At 43.3% G+C, this 16,150-nt stretch overlaps 1 protein-coding gene across 3 annotated transcripts in view; it reads right to left on the bottom strand.

The window, feature by feature from the left end:
• Window positions 1-15,456, bottom strand: part of CHRNB3 (cholinergic receptor nicotinic beta 3 subunit) — an 85,230-nt gene extending 69,774 nt beyond the window's left edge. For all 3 annotated transcript variants that reach the window (XM_073542278.1, XM_073542290.1, XM_073542300.1), the window contains exon 1: window positions 15,235-15,456. In XM_073542278.1, coding sequence (XP_073398379.1) covers window positions 15,235-15,292 — 58 coding nt within the window. In that variant the 5' untranslated portion in view covers window positions 15,293-15,456. The remainder of the gene's footprint in view (window positions 1-15,234) is intronic.
• Window positions 15,457-16,150: the final 694 nt, after the last annotated feature.

Raw genomic sequence — 16,150 nt, 5'->3', positions numbered from 1 at the left:
CATTTCCAGTTGGCCGTTGTCGCCGAATCCCATAAGGCACTACAGCAGTCAGTTACGCCTGTGCAAGTGACATACACGTCTCCGCCATTCCCACGCAGGTGCAGTAACAGCCACGTCATTACTATTCATGCACGGGAATAGCGGTGACATATATGTCACTTGTGCAGGCACAGTTCATAGCCGCAATGTAAGCGCAGCTCTTACGCTGTGCCATCAGCATGTCCTGTAACAGCTTCGCCAGCTTTGTGCCTGGCGCCCCGATCGCCAGTAATGCTCCATCAGTGCTGCTCTCTGTGATGCTCCCACCAGGAAGTCTGCACTCTACTCATTCATGTGATTGGTTGCCGAATGCCTGTGTGTCAACTCCCCCGGAAGAAGGAAGCTGCTCTTGGAGCTCGCACGGCCGAGGGGGGGGCAGATAACGGAGAATATCCCCTGCGCATACGGGAGAAGCTGGGACGTTACTGCCAGTGTGAGCTGAGGTGCCGGGAGTGTCGGGTCCTGCTGTCAGGATGCTGCCGTTATCTATTAAGGACGATGCGTACAAGCCACCCAAATACAACATGGTGCGGAAAGAGTCCAGTTGGATCAGGTACGTGAGTGCACTGGAACCTGTGTGTGATCTATATCTATGTTTTAGCCTGGGTTCCAATTGCGTTATGGCCATGCATTTAACGCATCCGTTACTTAGCGGGACTAAGGGGGAATCTCAAGCCACATCCTCTGCGGTCTCCCATTCCTCTGTGGCCGCAGAGATTCCTGCTCAGCAGAGATGTTGGTCCAGGCGTCTTGCCTAGGCTAATGCTAGGCATCTGGTTGCTCCTTCAGGCTCTGCTGTAACATGTTTGAGTCAGCAGCAAGCAGGCGCTCCAGGGACAAAGTCCTGTATTTTTGCTTACTGAGCATGCCTGTGGGACGACCTCTCATTGGAGGTCGGAGGTCACATGTGCAGGTCCCGTTTCTGCTCTGATTGGTCCACTGGGAAGGTCCTGGAAGGACGCCGCTATAAAAGTCGCATGGCTAGTATAGACTGATGGCAAGTAGTGTGTGTGATGACGGATGTATGAGACTGGTGACTGACTCATTATGAAACCCCTACCCTCCGTTGAGAATGAGTTAGGGTTTAGGGTGACAGAGTTAGCGCCAGTAGTGGCATAAGCTATGTGCCACAGAGCATGCTGCTCTCCACACGAGCGTTAGTGCCAGATAGTGCCATTCAGCACAAGGCACAACTGTACCACAAGAGCAGCAAGCGTTCCTCGCAGCAGCGCCGTGCGCAAGTCAAGCGCTTACCTCCCTGCTCAGGGTGGTTAGTGGCATCCGCTGAACCAGTGCAGTGCGTACGTGGTGCAATTAAATTATTAGTTCTGGCATCGCAGTTGCGGTGTCGAACGCTAGTGGGACTAGAGGGACTCTAACCCTGTGTCCTTGGGGCAGAGTCATGTGTCTCAGAGCTAGTGTTCACCTTGCCGAGTCCTGTGAGGTTAACAGGCTCCGGCATTTACGTTGAGTGGTAGTGCAGCTCTGTGAGGTAACAGAGTCCGCTTCCTTTCACACTGGGCTAGTGGTTACCCACTGGTGTTAGTTAGTACTACTCCATTTAGCGTCCGCCATTACCGAGCAGCAGTTTGTCATCTCTGCACGGTGGACCCCGGGCTGCGAACGCAACTTATTCCATCTTTATTATTTGGTGCGTTCCGCAAGCCCGTAACACCAATTTCAAATTGTCAGTTTGTCTGATTTTTCTCTTTATAGGTATATTTTTGAGAAAAATGTAAATTGTTCTTTTAGTCTATAAACTACTGCCAACATGTCTCCAAATTTCCAAGCAATACATTTTGTATTTTTTTTTCGGTAAATGAGAAATGGTCAAAATTAGAAAAAAAATGCAGTGCTTTTAGACCTCAAATAATGCAAAGAAAACAAGTTCATAACCATTTAGAAACAACAATATTTTAACCCAGGAAGAGTTCAGAAATCAATATTTTGTGGAATAACCATGATTTTTAATCACAACTTTCATGCACCTTGGCATGCTTTCCACCAGTCTTTCACACTGCTCCTGTTGCAAAAATTTAAATTCTTCTTTGTTTGATGGCTTGTGTGACTATCCAACATCCTATTGATTACATTCCAGAAGTTTTTCAATGGGGTTCAGGTCTGGAGATTGGACTGCCCATGACAGCGTTTTGATCTGGTGGTCTCTTAATTTTTGCCAGAGCTGTAGATATATATATATATACACACACACATGTCAGTGACAAATACAATTAGTATAGTGTGTGCGCAAATTCTGGACATGTATTTAATTAATTGGAAAAAAATGGCGTGGGGTCCCCCTGAAATTTGTAGCCAGCAATAGCTATGCAGACAGCTGAGAGCTGATATTTATAACCAAGGAAGGGGTCATGGATAGTGGCCCCCCTGGCTACAAACACCAGCTTTCAGCCATCCCAGAAAAGGCGCATCTGTAAGATGCGCCAATTCTGGCACATAGCCTTGCTCTACCCACTGCCCTGTAGCTGTGGCATATGGGCTAAGGGAAGGGATATTGATGTCACCTTTGTGACATCAAGCCGCGAGGTTAGTAATGAAGATGCATCAATTAGACGCCCCCATTACTAACCCCAAATGGTCAAATAGTAAATAAAACACAGACACCCATTAAAAAATCCTTTATTTTAATAAACACATAGACTCCTTTACAACCTCTGCTAATTCCCTGAAGCCCTCATTCTTCTGTAATAAACATAAAATAATAAACCAACAATACACCATACCTGTCCGTCGTTCTGTCCCACGCCGTAATCCATATCCGAGGAATATACCGTTTGTAACCAGGACAGTTGCTAAGATGCGACTGTCCCGGCTGCAAGCTACTGGTGAATTAATGAAATGCTGCCAGCGCAGACTCAGTGACTAGCGGTGATGTCACTCAGTCTGCGCTCCCCTACTGCCTGAACTGCAATGAACTCTTAAGCGTGGGAAAATACCAGTTGATTTTCTCACGCTCAAGAGTTCACATGCATTTATTTGCAATATGCAACAATGTCTAAATCATTCCCTAATGAAGTAATTGCGAAACATGCATGGTATGTGTTTCTTGTAAACAAGCATATGTTTTCCCCTGTGTGTACATTTAGTTGCTTACTCTTACAGTTAGGTCCAGAAATATTTGGACAGTGACCTTACCTTTATGATTTAGACTGTGCGATACTATTTAAAATGAAACAACTGAGATGAAATTGAAGTGTAGACCTTCAGGTTTAATTAAAGAGTCTGAATAAAATATTCTATATTGACTACATATTAGATAATTTTGAAAACCAATGGCATCTAAAATGCCTCAGAATCACTAACTCAACGGCTTGTTGAAAGTAATATAAGGCTGTATTCAAACCGTCTTTTTCTGCCATTTAAAATTCGCATTTGGTTATACTGAAGCAAATTTTAACATATTTTGGGGGGGTTTCAGAAGCATTTTTTTCATCATGTTCTTTTTTTTAAGCTAGCATTTTTGGGGGGACTTTTTCCAGAGGTTTTGTGAGCTCTAATATGCAATGAAGGTAAGGCTAACATTTTAGTGTATCCTTCCCTTCGACTTGTACAGTAAGTATTTGCTAAAAAAAAAACCACTCTAAAGAATGAACATATTAATTTCTGTGCAAAATGTGTTGCTGTTCATAATATCTTATATGTTCAGGCTTTTTGAAGTTTTTTAAACTCTGAGGCTTTCAGAAGATGCCAAGCGTTTACAAGACAGTACATGTATATTTTTTTTTAAAGATGGAAACACTCAGTTTTTTTGGAGCAGAAAAAAATTGGAGTTTATGCTTCAAAAACATCTTGTAAATCTCTGTGTGCTTATAGTCAGTTATTGGACAATGTCCAGTTGGAGTGGTTTTCATCATGATCCATTACAAAGAAGTGACATGCACTTCACTTTCTTTTTTTTCCCCATGAGGTGTTTTTCGCAACCCCTTCAGGAAAAAAGTAAAAAAAAACAACAATTCCTCAGACGTAATTTCTTTCAAGCAGATCCTTAAGGAAACATCTACACAGTAAGTACTGTCAAATCAAAAGGATGAAAATAATTCTGTAGGAAAAGAACCCTTCCAAAACTCTTCAAAACCACTTTAGCAAACACCTCAAGAAATGATAAACTTCTCTAAAATCTTGTCCAGAAAACATAACTTTGTAGTTTCTGCTTTCTGGAGTTCAGAAAGCAGTTCAGGAAAAGAAAAACTCCTTTAAAAACTCCCACAAAAAAAGACATTTTTTGAAGTGGTTTCGGCATGAAAACATGCTCTGTTTTTCTTTTTTTTTATTCATAAAACTTTTTTGAAGTGGTCAAAACCAAGTTTTTTTTTGCGGTATGTTCACACTGGATTCTTTTTTTTTGCCTGAAGCTTTTATTGGTTTTTTTAAGCACTATGGAAGCATTTTTCCTAAAGTATTTTTTAAGTGTTTTTGAAGACTATTACTAAAACCTTGTTGCAATGTTTTGATTTGTGATCAGATTCTTTGCGGTGGATTCCATTCTGAGCCGCATTAATAAAGTGACGTGTACAGTGACTTTTTTTTTTCAAGCATTTTTCAAAACCTGAAATCCAACAAAATCCTCTAAACACTGAACATATGAACAGGAAAGTAGTTTTACAACATAAATTAATAGAAAAAGTCTTTCAGGCATTTTTTAAGAGATATTTCAGCCATTCTTTTTGAGTGGATACATTCCAAAATGCTCATCAAAAAGCTTTGTATGCACAGATCCTTAGATAACGCTCAATTGAGTGGACATGGGTAAAATGCACAGGAAGATAATGGCTGGAATCTGTGTAACCATACAAGTGCTTCTCACTAAATTAGAATGCCATCAAAAAGTTAATTTATTTCAGTTCTTCAATACAAAAGTGAAACTCATATTATACAGAGTCATTACAAACAGAGTGATCTATTTCAAGTGTTTATTTCTGTTAATGTTGATGATTATGGCTTACAGCCAATGAAAACCCAAAAGTCATTATCTCAGTAAAGTAGAATAATTAACAAAAATATCTGCAAAGGCTTCCTAAGTGTTTAAAAAGGTCCCGTAGTCTGTTTCAATAGGCTACACAATCATGGGGAAGACTTGACAAATGTCCAGAAGGCAGTCATTGACACGCCACAAGGAGGGTAAGCCATAAAAGGTCATGGCTAATGAAGCTGGCTGTTCACAGTGTGCTGTATCCAAACATATTAATGGAAAGTTGAGTGGAAGGAAAAAGTGTGGTAGAAATAGGTGCTCAAGCAACCGGGATAATTGCAGCCTTGAAAAGATTGTTAAGAAAAGGCCATTCAAAAATTTGGGGGAGATTCACAAGGAGTGGACTGCTGCTGGAGTCATTGCTTCAAGAGCCACCACACAGAGACGTATCCAGGACATGGGCTACAAGTGTCGCATTCATTTTGTCAAGCCACTCATGAACAATAGACAACACCAGAAGCGTCTTCCTGGGAAAAGGAGAAAAAGAACTGTGTTGATGCTCAGTGGTCCAAAGTGTTTTCAGATGAAAGTAAATTTTGCATTTCATTTGGAAATTAAGGTCCCTGAGTCTGGAGGAAATGTGGAGAGGCACATAATCCAAGCTGCTTGAGGTCTAATGTGAAGTTTCCACAATCAGTTATGGTTTGGGGAGCCATATCATCTGCTGGTATAGTAGGTCCACTGTGTTTTATCAAGACCATAGTCAGCACAGCCGCCTACCAGGGAATTTTAAAGCACTTCATGCTTCCCTCTGTCGACAAGCTTTTTGGAGTATCACTGTGCTTGATGATATTCTAATTTAGTGAGAATTACTTGTATGTGCACATGCCATTTATTCAGCAGTAGTGTTGAGCGATACCTTCCGATATCGGGAAATATCGGATCGGATTGGATCGGACCGATACCCCAAAAATATCGGGTATCGCCGATTCCGATACCGGAAACCCATGCAAGTCAATGGGGCACATATATCGGAATGAAAATAAACCCTTTCTTTCCTTGCACATCCAGTTCGGGAGGGGGGAAGAGTGTGGGCGGTGCGTGGGCAGAGACTGTGTGTGTGGGCGGGGTCTGTACGGGCATCTCGGGGGTCTGTGCGGGCCTGCCGGGTGTCTGTGCGGGCTGCCGGGGGTCTGTGCGGGCCTGCCGGGGGTCTGTGCGGGCTGCCAGGGGTCTGTGTGGGCCTGCCGCAGGTCTGTACGGGCCTGCCGGGGGTCTGTGCGGGCTGCCGGGGGTCTGTGTTTTTTTTTTTTTTAACATTCAACACATTAGCCGGATGATGGGACTACTACTGTCCCATCATTGGCTAATGTGTCAATCACTGTCATTGTAGCAGGCATAGCCCGATGGGAGTTGTACAGACCCCCGGCAGCCCGCACAGACCACCGGCAGGCCCGTACAGACCCCCGGCAGGCCCGCACAGACCCCCGGCAGGCCCGCACAGACCGCGCATCATGATGACATCATTTCAGCAGCCAATCACAGCCATGCCATTAGTTAACAAGGCTAACACAACTGGCTCATTGCATTATGGGAACTTCCGATTCCGGTATTCGATATTGTAAAAATATCGGAACTCGGTATCGGAACTCCGATACAGCGAATATCGGCCGATACCCGATATTTGCAGTATCAGAATGCTCAACACTATTCAGCAGATAACATCCAGCTGATTTTATATTTCCATACATTCCTGTAAAAGGTTACTTGCTAGGTTTCCAACCTGGAAATTGCAATAAAAACTTGTCGTCTTGTGCAGTGGTCTTATCATCCAGACACGGGCAGTAATTAATGCAGTTATTGTTTTGTTTAATAGAACAAGTATTGTACTTAAATGAATTACATTTAAAGAAAAAAAGTCAAATTTTGCTCCCAGAAATAGTGCCATATTTGTCTGTGGGTTTTGTCTGGTAGTGTAGCTGGTTTCAGGAAAAATATTGACTGGTATTGAAATTTTAAGAAAACTGTTTAAAGGCTGTCTGTCATTAGGATAAATCTGTCATTAGGAATAAATCCTCCTAAACCGTCTATCTGGTAATGCAGGTCATATGAAGCTGTAATCCAATGTCTTATTTCAGAAAAATCCACATTTTTCTTAACATGTAAATGAGCTGTTAAGATATCTGGGAAGGACATAGATGTCACCAATCTGCCTCCAGACCTTTTTTTTTAAATGAGGAGGAGTTACCAGAGTGAGACATGTAATGACGGAAAGTCTGATCTCTTGATCTCACTGCAGAGCTGAGTATTATTATGGCTAACAAATTACAGCAGAGCTTTAAAAATGTTGCTATTTGAAAGCCATTTAATTAGATTAATGAGATTGTATTAAGAAATTTGCACATAATGCACTCCCCTAATAATATAGATTGTCACTTGTACTTTCATATTTTACACTTACTTAATTGTATCCCAAAGGATACACAAGGTAAGACTTGGTTTCTCAACAACATAAAAAAGTATTAAAGATCTGTAAAAAAATTGGCTGTAAATATCCATTTTTAGAACTCTTGACCTATTTATTTTTGATTTTGTGCATGTCTACTGTTCATGTAATACCTCTAGCAAAATCCGCAGACAGCAAATTGCTTCCCTTCTGTAGGGGTAAGACACTTGAACATTGCTGAAAGTAGCTTATGTGGCATTATTTATTCATGGTATTTAGCAACAGATGAAAACTGAATAAACATCGAGTGCTGTCATACTAAGTCTTTCTGCTCTAAAATGTAATTGAATTACTGGAGCATGCTAAACAGTGCAGCAACCACATTATCGTCCAGAGAACACAAGTATTTAATTGTGATTCATACTCAAGTGCAAGGAAATATCTCAGAACTGTTGTTGAAGGATATGTTATATTATGTATAAGTCCTCAAAAAAAATGTGATAATAAAATTGTCTACTAATTGAGCCCTGCCAATAAAACATACCACGCAAACTGAAAAAAGGATCCTTAAAGCAGTAATGCACAAATTGCTCCAGGACAAGCATTTAACAATTGGTTGCTAATTGCTAAAACTCTATCAAATCTCTACCATGTGTTTTTTTTTGTTATAGGAAGTAAATTGTCTATTTGTTTTGAATGTACATCCTTCATAGAGATACTACCAAAGTGATGTTGTCCAATAGTCCATCAAGAGGCTAATAAACAACGATTAACCATTAATGCTACTCCATACATACTCAGTGATTTCTCAGTCATTTTAAAGAGTACAATGGAAGCATATTATGGCTGTTTCTAGTGTCAGGCAAATCTGGGCAGATGCTCTGGCAAAACTTGATTGAGAACCTCTGTGCCTACTATTTGCCCCTCCAAGATAGCTGTCAGTCAAACAATGGGTCAGACGATCGTTTGGCTGGCTCCTATTGTTAGAGTTAGCAGAACACACTAAATAAAATATTATAATGAAGTGCATTCGCAACCCGGGGTCCACCGTGCAGAGCTGTAAAACTGCAGCTAATGTGAACAATGGCGGAGCTGCACTGCAAGCGTTCACAAAGAGCACACTGGGTTAACTGCACACAGTGTGAGTGGAACGCAAAGGTACTGCTCTCTGTTGCTCCACAGAGTGGCATAATGCTACAGAACACCTAAGGCTAAGCACACTGCATTAAACGTCACGGTGTGCACTGAACATTAAGAACCTGCCCTGTTACTCCACAGAGCGGTATGAAGGAACGTGTCTAAGCACGTGGAAAAACTGTGCTCTAAGTACAGCACGTGCTAACAGGTGCGTACCACAGTGTATGACCCGGATGTGCCCTGTGAACTAAGAGAAGCGTGCACCAGCATGTGGCCTGACTGTGCCCTGAGTACTAACTGATGCATGCCACGGCGCGTGGCCAGACTGTGCCCTGTGTAGAGGATAACTTGCCTCACCAGGAACAACTAATGCATCCACTCACAGACACAGGCCATTAAGGCAGAGCCAAAGCCCAAATCACACATGACACAATAAGAGTGTGAAAACGATACTAGCGCATGGCCATCTGAGAACTTTTTATATGTTCCGGGACCTTGCTAGCAGACCAATCCGGACTTGCCTCAGGACCTGAGCACCTGACGTCCGAGCGCCAATGAGAAGGCTCCTCATGGACATGTTCAGTAAGCTGCCATACCCTAGGAGGCATGGATGCATTTTTGCTGACTGGCTAAAGCTCCAGATGGTACATAGAACTTGCTCGGGGGTATCTGGGCCTTCAAACACAGACTCTCACAAAAACTGCCCCATTTTTGTATACTCCCCGTTGCCCAATCAATCTGGGGAGAATGGAGGCGCAGCCAAGGTAACCCCAAAAGTACCTCATCCATACCCTCAGAGATGGCTAGAAAGGAGATAAGGGGTACAGTCAGATGGGAAATTTGGGCTGGCAAAAGGGTCCCATTAGCTACCCGAAAAGACATGGGCTTAGGTAGCACTATTAATGGTATAGAATGTTAGTGGACATGAAATTGCCCTCAGCCCCAGAGTCCATGCAAGCCTGCGCTGTGAGAGTAGCCAACCCACATGTCAGAGAAACCCCTAAAGTCAACTTGGCAGGATAGAGACATCAGATGGGGCAGGATAGGTGAACATATGGGTAGCAGGATTAGAAAACATATGGGTAGCTGGATTGGAGAACATATGGGGCACAATGAAGACACATGGGACCAGGATGGGAGAACATATGACTGGGGTCAGGAATGAGACACAAGGAGCCAGGAATGAGACACAAGGGGGTCAGGATGGGGGTATTTTCGCTGTAGGGGCTAATTAAGGGATATTATTAATGCTGTGATGTTTCCAATGTGAGAGAGTCCTGTTACTGTGCAGGGTGGTACTATATCGTCTTTTTTCTTCTTCTGATGTAGAGTAGAAGTTGGGAATAATTGGGGAATGTGCTTTAGAAACGATGCTCTACATAACTGTGTTATTTTCTGCAGAGACGAGTCTTGGCTGGAAGAAGTGATGGCGTTCTGTGCTGGATGAAGAAGAAAAGCGAAGATGAAGAACTTCTACTAGATACATCACTGGTGAGTCAATGTGTTACCTGTACACTTACACTATACACTATATACTATATACAAAGTTCCTGTGTATAATCTCACCGGTGATCACTGTATAACATGTACACTCTAAAGTATATGCAGTGCTCCTGTATGTAATGTCACTGATGATCACTGTACTACCTGTACACTTATGCTACATACAGAGCTCCTGTGTAAAAATTCACTGGTGAACCCTGTATTACCTGTACACTGACACTATATACAGAGCTCCTGTGTATAGTAGCAGTTATTGTAATATTAGTATTGTATTTTTTCATTATTAGTATTCTAGTATTTGGTCACTATGTGGTGGTAATGTAACGTGCTGCCGCAGTGTAGTACAGCGCAACCTCCATCAGGGGGTGATGTGAGGGAAAGAGGTTGCACACACACACACAACATACAAACACAGATTAACAGCACAGGTGTCACAGGTAATGAAAGAGTAGTCAGACTAGCCGAAGTCAGCAACTGCCAGGAGCAGAAGTACCAATGGAGACAGCAAGCGATAAATCAGGACCTACCAGGCACGTGGTCTCAGAAACGTAAGACATAAGTCGTTGTTAGGGTACAAGCTAGAGTCAAAACTGGTCAGAGAGCGAGGTATCAGAAACAGAAAACAAGAGGCAGAGTCCAGAGATCAGGCCAAGTCATACATAAGTCGGGAAGTTAAAGGCAGAAGGATCACCAGTATAGGGTCAGAGGTTCTGGCCAGGAAGCATGAACTATAGCTGACACTTGCCCGAAGGCTGAAGAGGACTGAAATAGCCCCACCAGCTCCAGAACGAGGCAGAGGGGATTAACCCCCACAAGACCAGTCCAAAGAGAAGACAGCAGAAAACAAACTCTGTACTGGATCATGACAGGTAATATGTGGCTTGGTCATGGTGTGGCGCTATTTGTTTCTTGTATGTGATATTATTCAGTCATTATCTGGTGGTAATATGTGGTCCGGTCATGGTGTGACAGTATATCTCCCTTGTATGTGGTATTATTCTATCACTATGTGGTAGTAGTAAGTTGTCTGCTCATGGAGTGGCGGTATTTGTTCCTTGTATGTGGTATTATTGGTGGTAATATGTGATCTGGTCACGGGCAGAACAGGGCTGAATGGTTAGCACAGCAAGGAATTTGTATGTTCTTTCCGCGTGCACGTGGGTTTCCTCCAGGTACTCAGTTTTCCTCCCACGTTCCAAAGACATATAGATAGGGAATTTAGATCATGAGCCCCATTGGGGACAGCGATGACAATGTATGTAAAGCGCTTCAGAATATGATAGCATAATAAATAAATGGTGTGGCGGTATTTGTCCCTTGTATGTGGTATTATTCAGTTACTACATGGTGGTAATATGTGGTCTTGCCATGGTGTTACGGTATTTGTCACTTGTATGGGATATTACTGGATATTTAAAAAAATAAAAATTAATAAAAATAAATCTAAAAAGAGTATTAGATATTTTAACAAATGTTTAATAGGTTAGAGTAGAGTAGGGGCCGGCCATAAGAGTCTCCTTGTCATGGTGGAGGCTTAAAAAAATCTTTCAGCCAAAACAAAAGCTGCTGGCTATGTATATGATATGGTGTTCAATGGGAATTGTTAAAGTGCCATTGGTGAGGACATGGTGCAGAAAGATAGTTTTTCCAAGAGTGGGGAGTGAGGCTGTAGAAGGTTTGAGGGGAGGAGGCGGAGCTGGGGTGGAGCCTGGGCGAAGTCTCAAGGGGGTCCGAAAATTTTGTCAGTATGAGGCCCTGAAATTCCTGGTTGCAACCCTTACTGTCAACAACTCCCAGTATCACATTATCATTATCATTGTTAAGGACATGATTGGAATTGTAGGTTCATGTAATACAAATTGCATAAGGAGGTCAGCATAAGGAGCTGACCTGACACTGCAATAGATTGCTGTACTAAGGTTGGTGCTATATTCATGTACTGACAATGGTTCTGGTGATTTATTCTTGTACTGATGGTGGTTTTGACAATATTTTTATGTACTGATGGTGGTTCTAGTTTTGCATTTGTGTACTAATGGTGGTTGTGAGGCTGTATTTTTGTACTGATGGTGGTTGTGATGCTGTACTTCTGTAAGATGGTGGATCTGTTAATGTACTCCTGTACTGTTGGTTGTTCTGTGTTCTGGTCATATATTTCTGCACTGATGGTTGTTTTGCAGATGTTTTCCTGTATTGATGGTGGTTCTGGTGATGTACTTCTGTACTGTTGGTGGTTCTGGTGATGTATTCATATAGTTGGTTCTAAACCTGTACACATGTAGCAATCCATAACTTGTCAGATAACCTTATCACATGACCACTCATATGTGGTTTTCATACTGACGATCACGTGCCAGCTAGCTTCTCTTTCTGCTTTTCTCAATGAAGCAGGATCTGTAGTATTTCACTGAACATTAAGAGAATTAAGAAGAGCAGTTACTTAGCACGTGACTGTACGTATACGGTTTATAGAAGGGGGTGCCAAACTGAGTTTTTGCCTTGTGTGTAGGAAAATCTACATTCACATTAATATTATGTTTGTTTTTTAATTCTTTCAGGGGAGGTCCCTCTATGGGGTACAATAACTAAAACTTACTACATCCTCTATCTTGAGCTGCTTTCTATCCCCTTGACTATTCACATCTGAGTTTTCAATCATGGAATTTCCCCTTGATGGCTAAACTCTTCCTTGCATCTGTATGTAGCTCAGGGACATCATTGGTCACTGTCATCTCACTCCTTACCCCAGATACACAAATACACAATCGTTATAGGAGAACAGCTCAGTGGCTTATATTGCTTCTGTACAATATTGAAAGACTCTAAATAATAACAATATTTTAACAAAGGTAACGATGAAAGTTTAAAGTTCACAACTGGTCTGAAAAGCAACATTTGGCATCCCAGGGCAATGCTATAGATCAGGGGTCCCCAACCGCCGGGCCGCTGCAGTGCCCTTGCCGGTCCGCGGACACAAGGGGAGCCAGGGGCGGTCAGTGGCGTAGCGGGGGCTGGGGCGGCGCGCAGCAGTTCTAGCGGCGGCCAGGGAGCGAACCAAGCAGCTCCGCTGCCTGCAAGAGGGAATAGCAGGAGCGGAGCTGCAAGGACCCGTCCACTGCGTCCAGCTTCCTGCCCGCCGCCTGCGCTTCCTGTCTCTGACTGACACAGAGAGGAGAGCGCGGCCGCTGCTGTGTCAGAGCGAGGTAGCGCGGGCGGCGGGCAGGTGAGAGGAGAGAGGTGGTGTCTGTGTGTATGTATAATGTGTGTGTGTGTATGTATGTCTGTCTGTGTGTGTATGTGTGTATGTATGTATAATGTGTGTATGTATGTCTGTCTGTCTGTGTGTGTGTGTTGGTCTGTGTTTGTGTAGCCTGTCCCTGGAGGAGATGGGGACATGAGGAGAAGGCCATGAGGGGAGTGATGGAGAGACAGCAGTGATGGGGAGAGGGGAGTGATGGGGTGAAGGCAGTGATGGAGAGAAGGGAGTGATGGGGTGAAGGCAATGATGGGGAGAGGGGAGTGATGGGGTGAAGGCAATGATGGTGAGACAGCAGTGATGGGGTGAAGGCAATGATGGGGAGAGGGGAGTGATGGGGTGAAGGCAATGATGGGGAGAAGGGAGTGATGGGGTGAAGGCAATGATGGAGAGATGGCAGTGATGGGGTGAAGGCAATGATGGGGAGAAGGGAGTGATGGGGTGAAGGCAATGATGGAGAGATGGCAGTGATGGGGTGAAGGCAATGATGGGGAGAAGGGAGTGATGGGGTGAAGGCAATGATGGGGAGAGGGGAGTGATGGGGTGAAGGCAATGATGGGGAGAAGGGAGTGATGGGGTGAAGGCAATGATGGAGAGATGGCAGTGATGGGGTGAAGGCAATAATGGGGAGAAGGGAGTGATGGGGTGAAGGCAATGATGGAGAGACAGCAGTGATGGGGTGAAGGCAATGATGGGGAGAAGGGAGTGATGGGGTGAAGGCAATGATGGGGAGAAGGCAATGATGGGGTGAAGGCAATGATGGGGTGAAGGCAATGATGGAGAGATGGCAGTGATGGGGTGAAGGCAATGATGGAGAGATGGCAGTGATGGGGTGAAGGCAATGATGGGGAGAAGGGGGTGATGGAGCACTTATTCAAAACCTATGGTGAGTTGAGTCACATTATAAATGTTATTTAATTATAAGTATGCACTGCTACACTACAACCGTGTCCATAGCCCCGCCCCCTTATGACCAAAGCCCCGCCCCTGCCACACCTCCATCCCCGCCCTGCCGGGCCATGGAAGAATGGTCTTGCTTGAAACCGGTCCCTGGTGCAAAAAAGGTTGGGGACCACTGCTATAGATAGACAAAGAGATCCATTTGGCTCCCACTTTGTACTCTAACTCTCCGATATAATAGGACAGAATAGAAGTTGTGTTAGTTGAATGGCACAGATGTTATTTTCCTTTAGAAGGAATTAGTCATGCGTTGGAGTCTGATGAATGTGTCCTGTAGCCATCCTCCGTATGCACTGCCATCCTCCAGTAATTGTGCATTAGTTGAATTTATACGCAGTACACAATATACAGAAATATAACTACACCCTGGTATGTCAAGGGAATTTCTACATCAATATTTCAATTATCCTCTGACACATTACCTGAGACACTTCCATGATGTAATAATATATTTTTAACGATGTAACTGTAAAGACAATCATCTGTAACAATCTCAGTGTCGATGGTCCTGGAATGATTAACGGTTGTTATTGGAATGAAGATTTAAAGAAGTGTGTATCTTTTTTTGGGTGTGCTTGGATGCATCAGACATAGGAGACTATGAAACCGGGGACGGATGTACTTGTGTACATTGCAGCTGAATATGTGGGTGCCATGTAAGAAGCAGGAAGCCAAAAAGCTCAGAGTTTACCTTTTGTAATAGTATTCCCATTATAGGGGAAATCTCATAAATGTATGTTTCTTTAATGAGAAGCTTCCTAAAAATATAAGGAAGGCTGGTCAAATTATGGGCAATTCTACCCGTTTGTGTCCAGCTTTGTTCTCAACGTAACCCATGTAGATAATGAGATTGTAATTGTGTCTGTGTCTGAATTAAAGTTTCCGATAAATGCTCACGACTGCCCGATAAAAGCCATATTGACAGTACAATACAAGAAACAAGTGTAACAATTACAGATCACTCACCAGAGTTGAGAGAAGACACCGCAATGAGTAGAACAAGGCAATGAGCCCGCAGGATCATATTCACCAAGAGTCCCCTTCAGAGCCAGTCCCAGTGATGTGCTGTCATAGAGCGGATTTATGTGACACCACAAATTAATCCTGGAAAATATAGAGGAAGGATTTAATGCAGTTCCATCAGCACGAGAAATCAGCAGAGCGTACTTTATTCTTTCAGCTGCCTCCTTGTCTGTGCACGGATCCTATCCCCAGATCCTGAGCCCTGCCTCATTTAACCCCACCAATGCCTACTGCTTTTTGAGATACTAAAATATCACAGCAAAAGTATGAATTCAGGAGGCTTCTATGCAACCGAGTCACTAAGAGTTTGGCACATATAGAAAACTGATCACTAATATATTGAGCTATATACTTATATTTAATTGGACATTACTTAACCTTTTTGTTGATACAAATTAAACTGCACATTGGTAACACAAGAAACCTTTCAATGTTTAGCTGAAAAAATGAATAATTCACCACTACTGAGGTTATACACAATTCCAGAAAATACACTTTGAAGATTCGGGACCATAGCCAAACCGGAGCCTAGTCCAACGGCGCACCTGGCTAGTTCTACCGAGCCCCGCTACAGATGATTGACAGGTCTCTGCATATGTAGACACAAGGGAGAGACCACTCAATCACCTGCAGGGGCGCTCGGAAGAGCTGGCCATCAAAGTAAATTCTCTCTAAAATGCCAGGTTGTTCAGAGAATAATATACATGGCTGCAATCATGCATCCAGGCAGCAATTCCTGTCCAGAGTTTGGGCCTGACAGGTCCCCTTTAAAGATGACCTGTCACTTGAGATAAATACTTTTTTTACCTGTTGTTCTCCTGAATCTGACATTATTTTTCTTTTCTTCAGTTACGTCTTT

The sequence above is a fragment of the Dendrobates tinctorius genome, unplaced genomic scaffold (assembly GCF_039654945.1).
Source record: "Dendrobates tinctorius isolate UK_male_01 unplaced genomic scaffold, ASM3965494v1 ptg000011l, whole genome shotgun sequence".
Lineage (NCBI taxonomy): Eukaryota > Metazoa > Chordata > Amphibia > Anura > Dendrobatidae > Dendrobates > Dendrobates tinctorius.
This window is presented reverse-complemented; position numbering and strand designations above follow the sequence as displayed.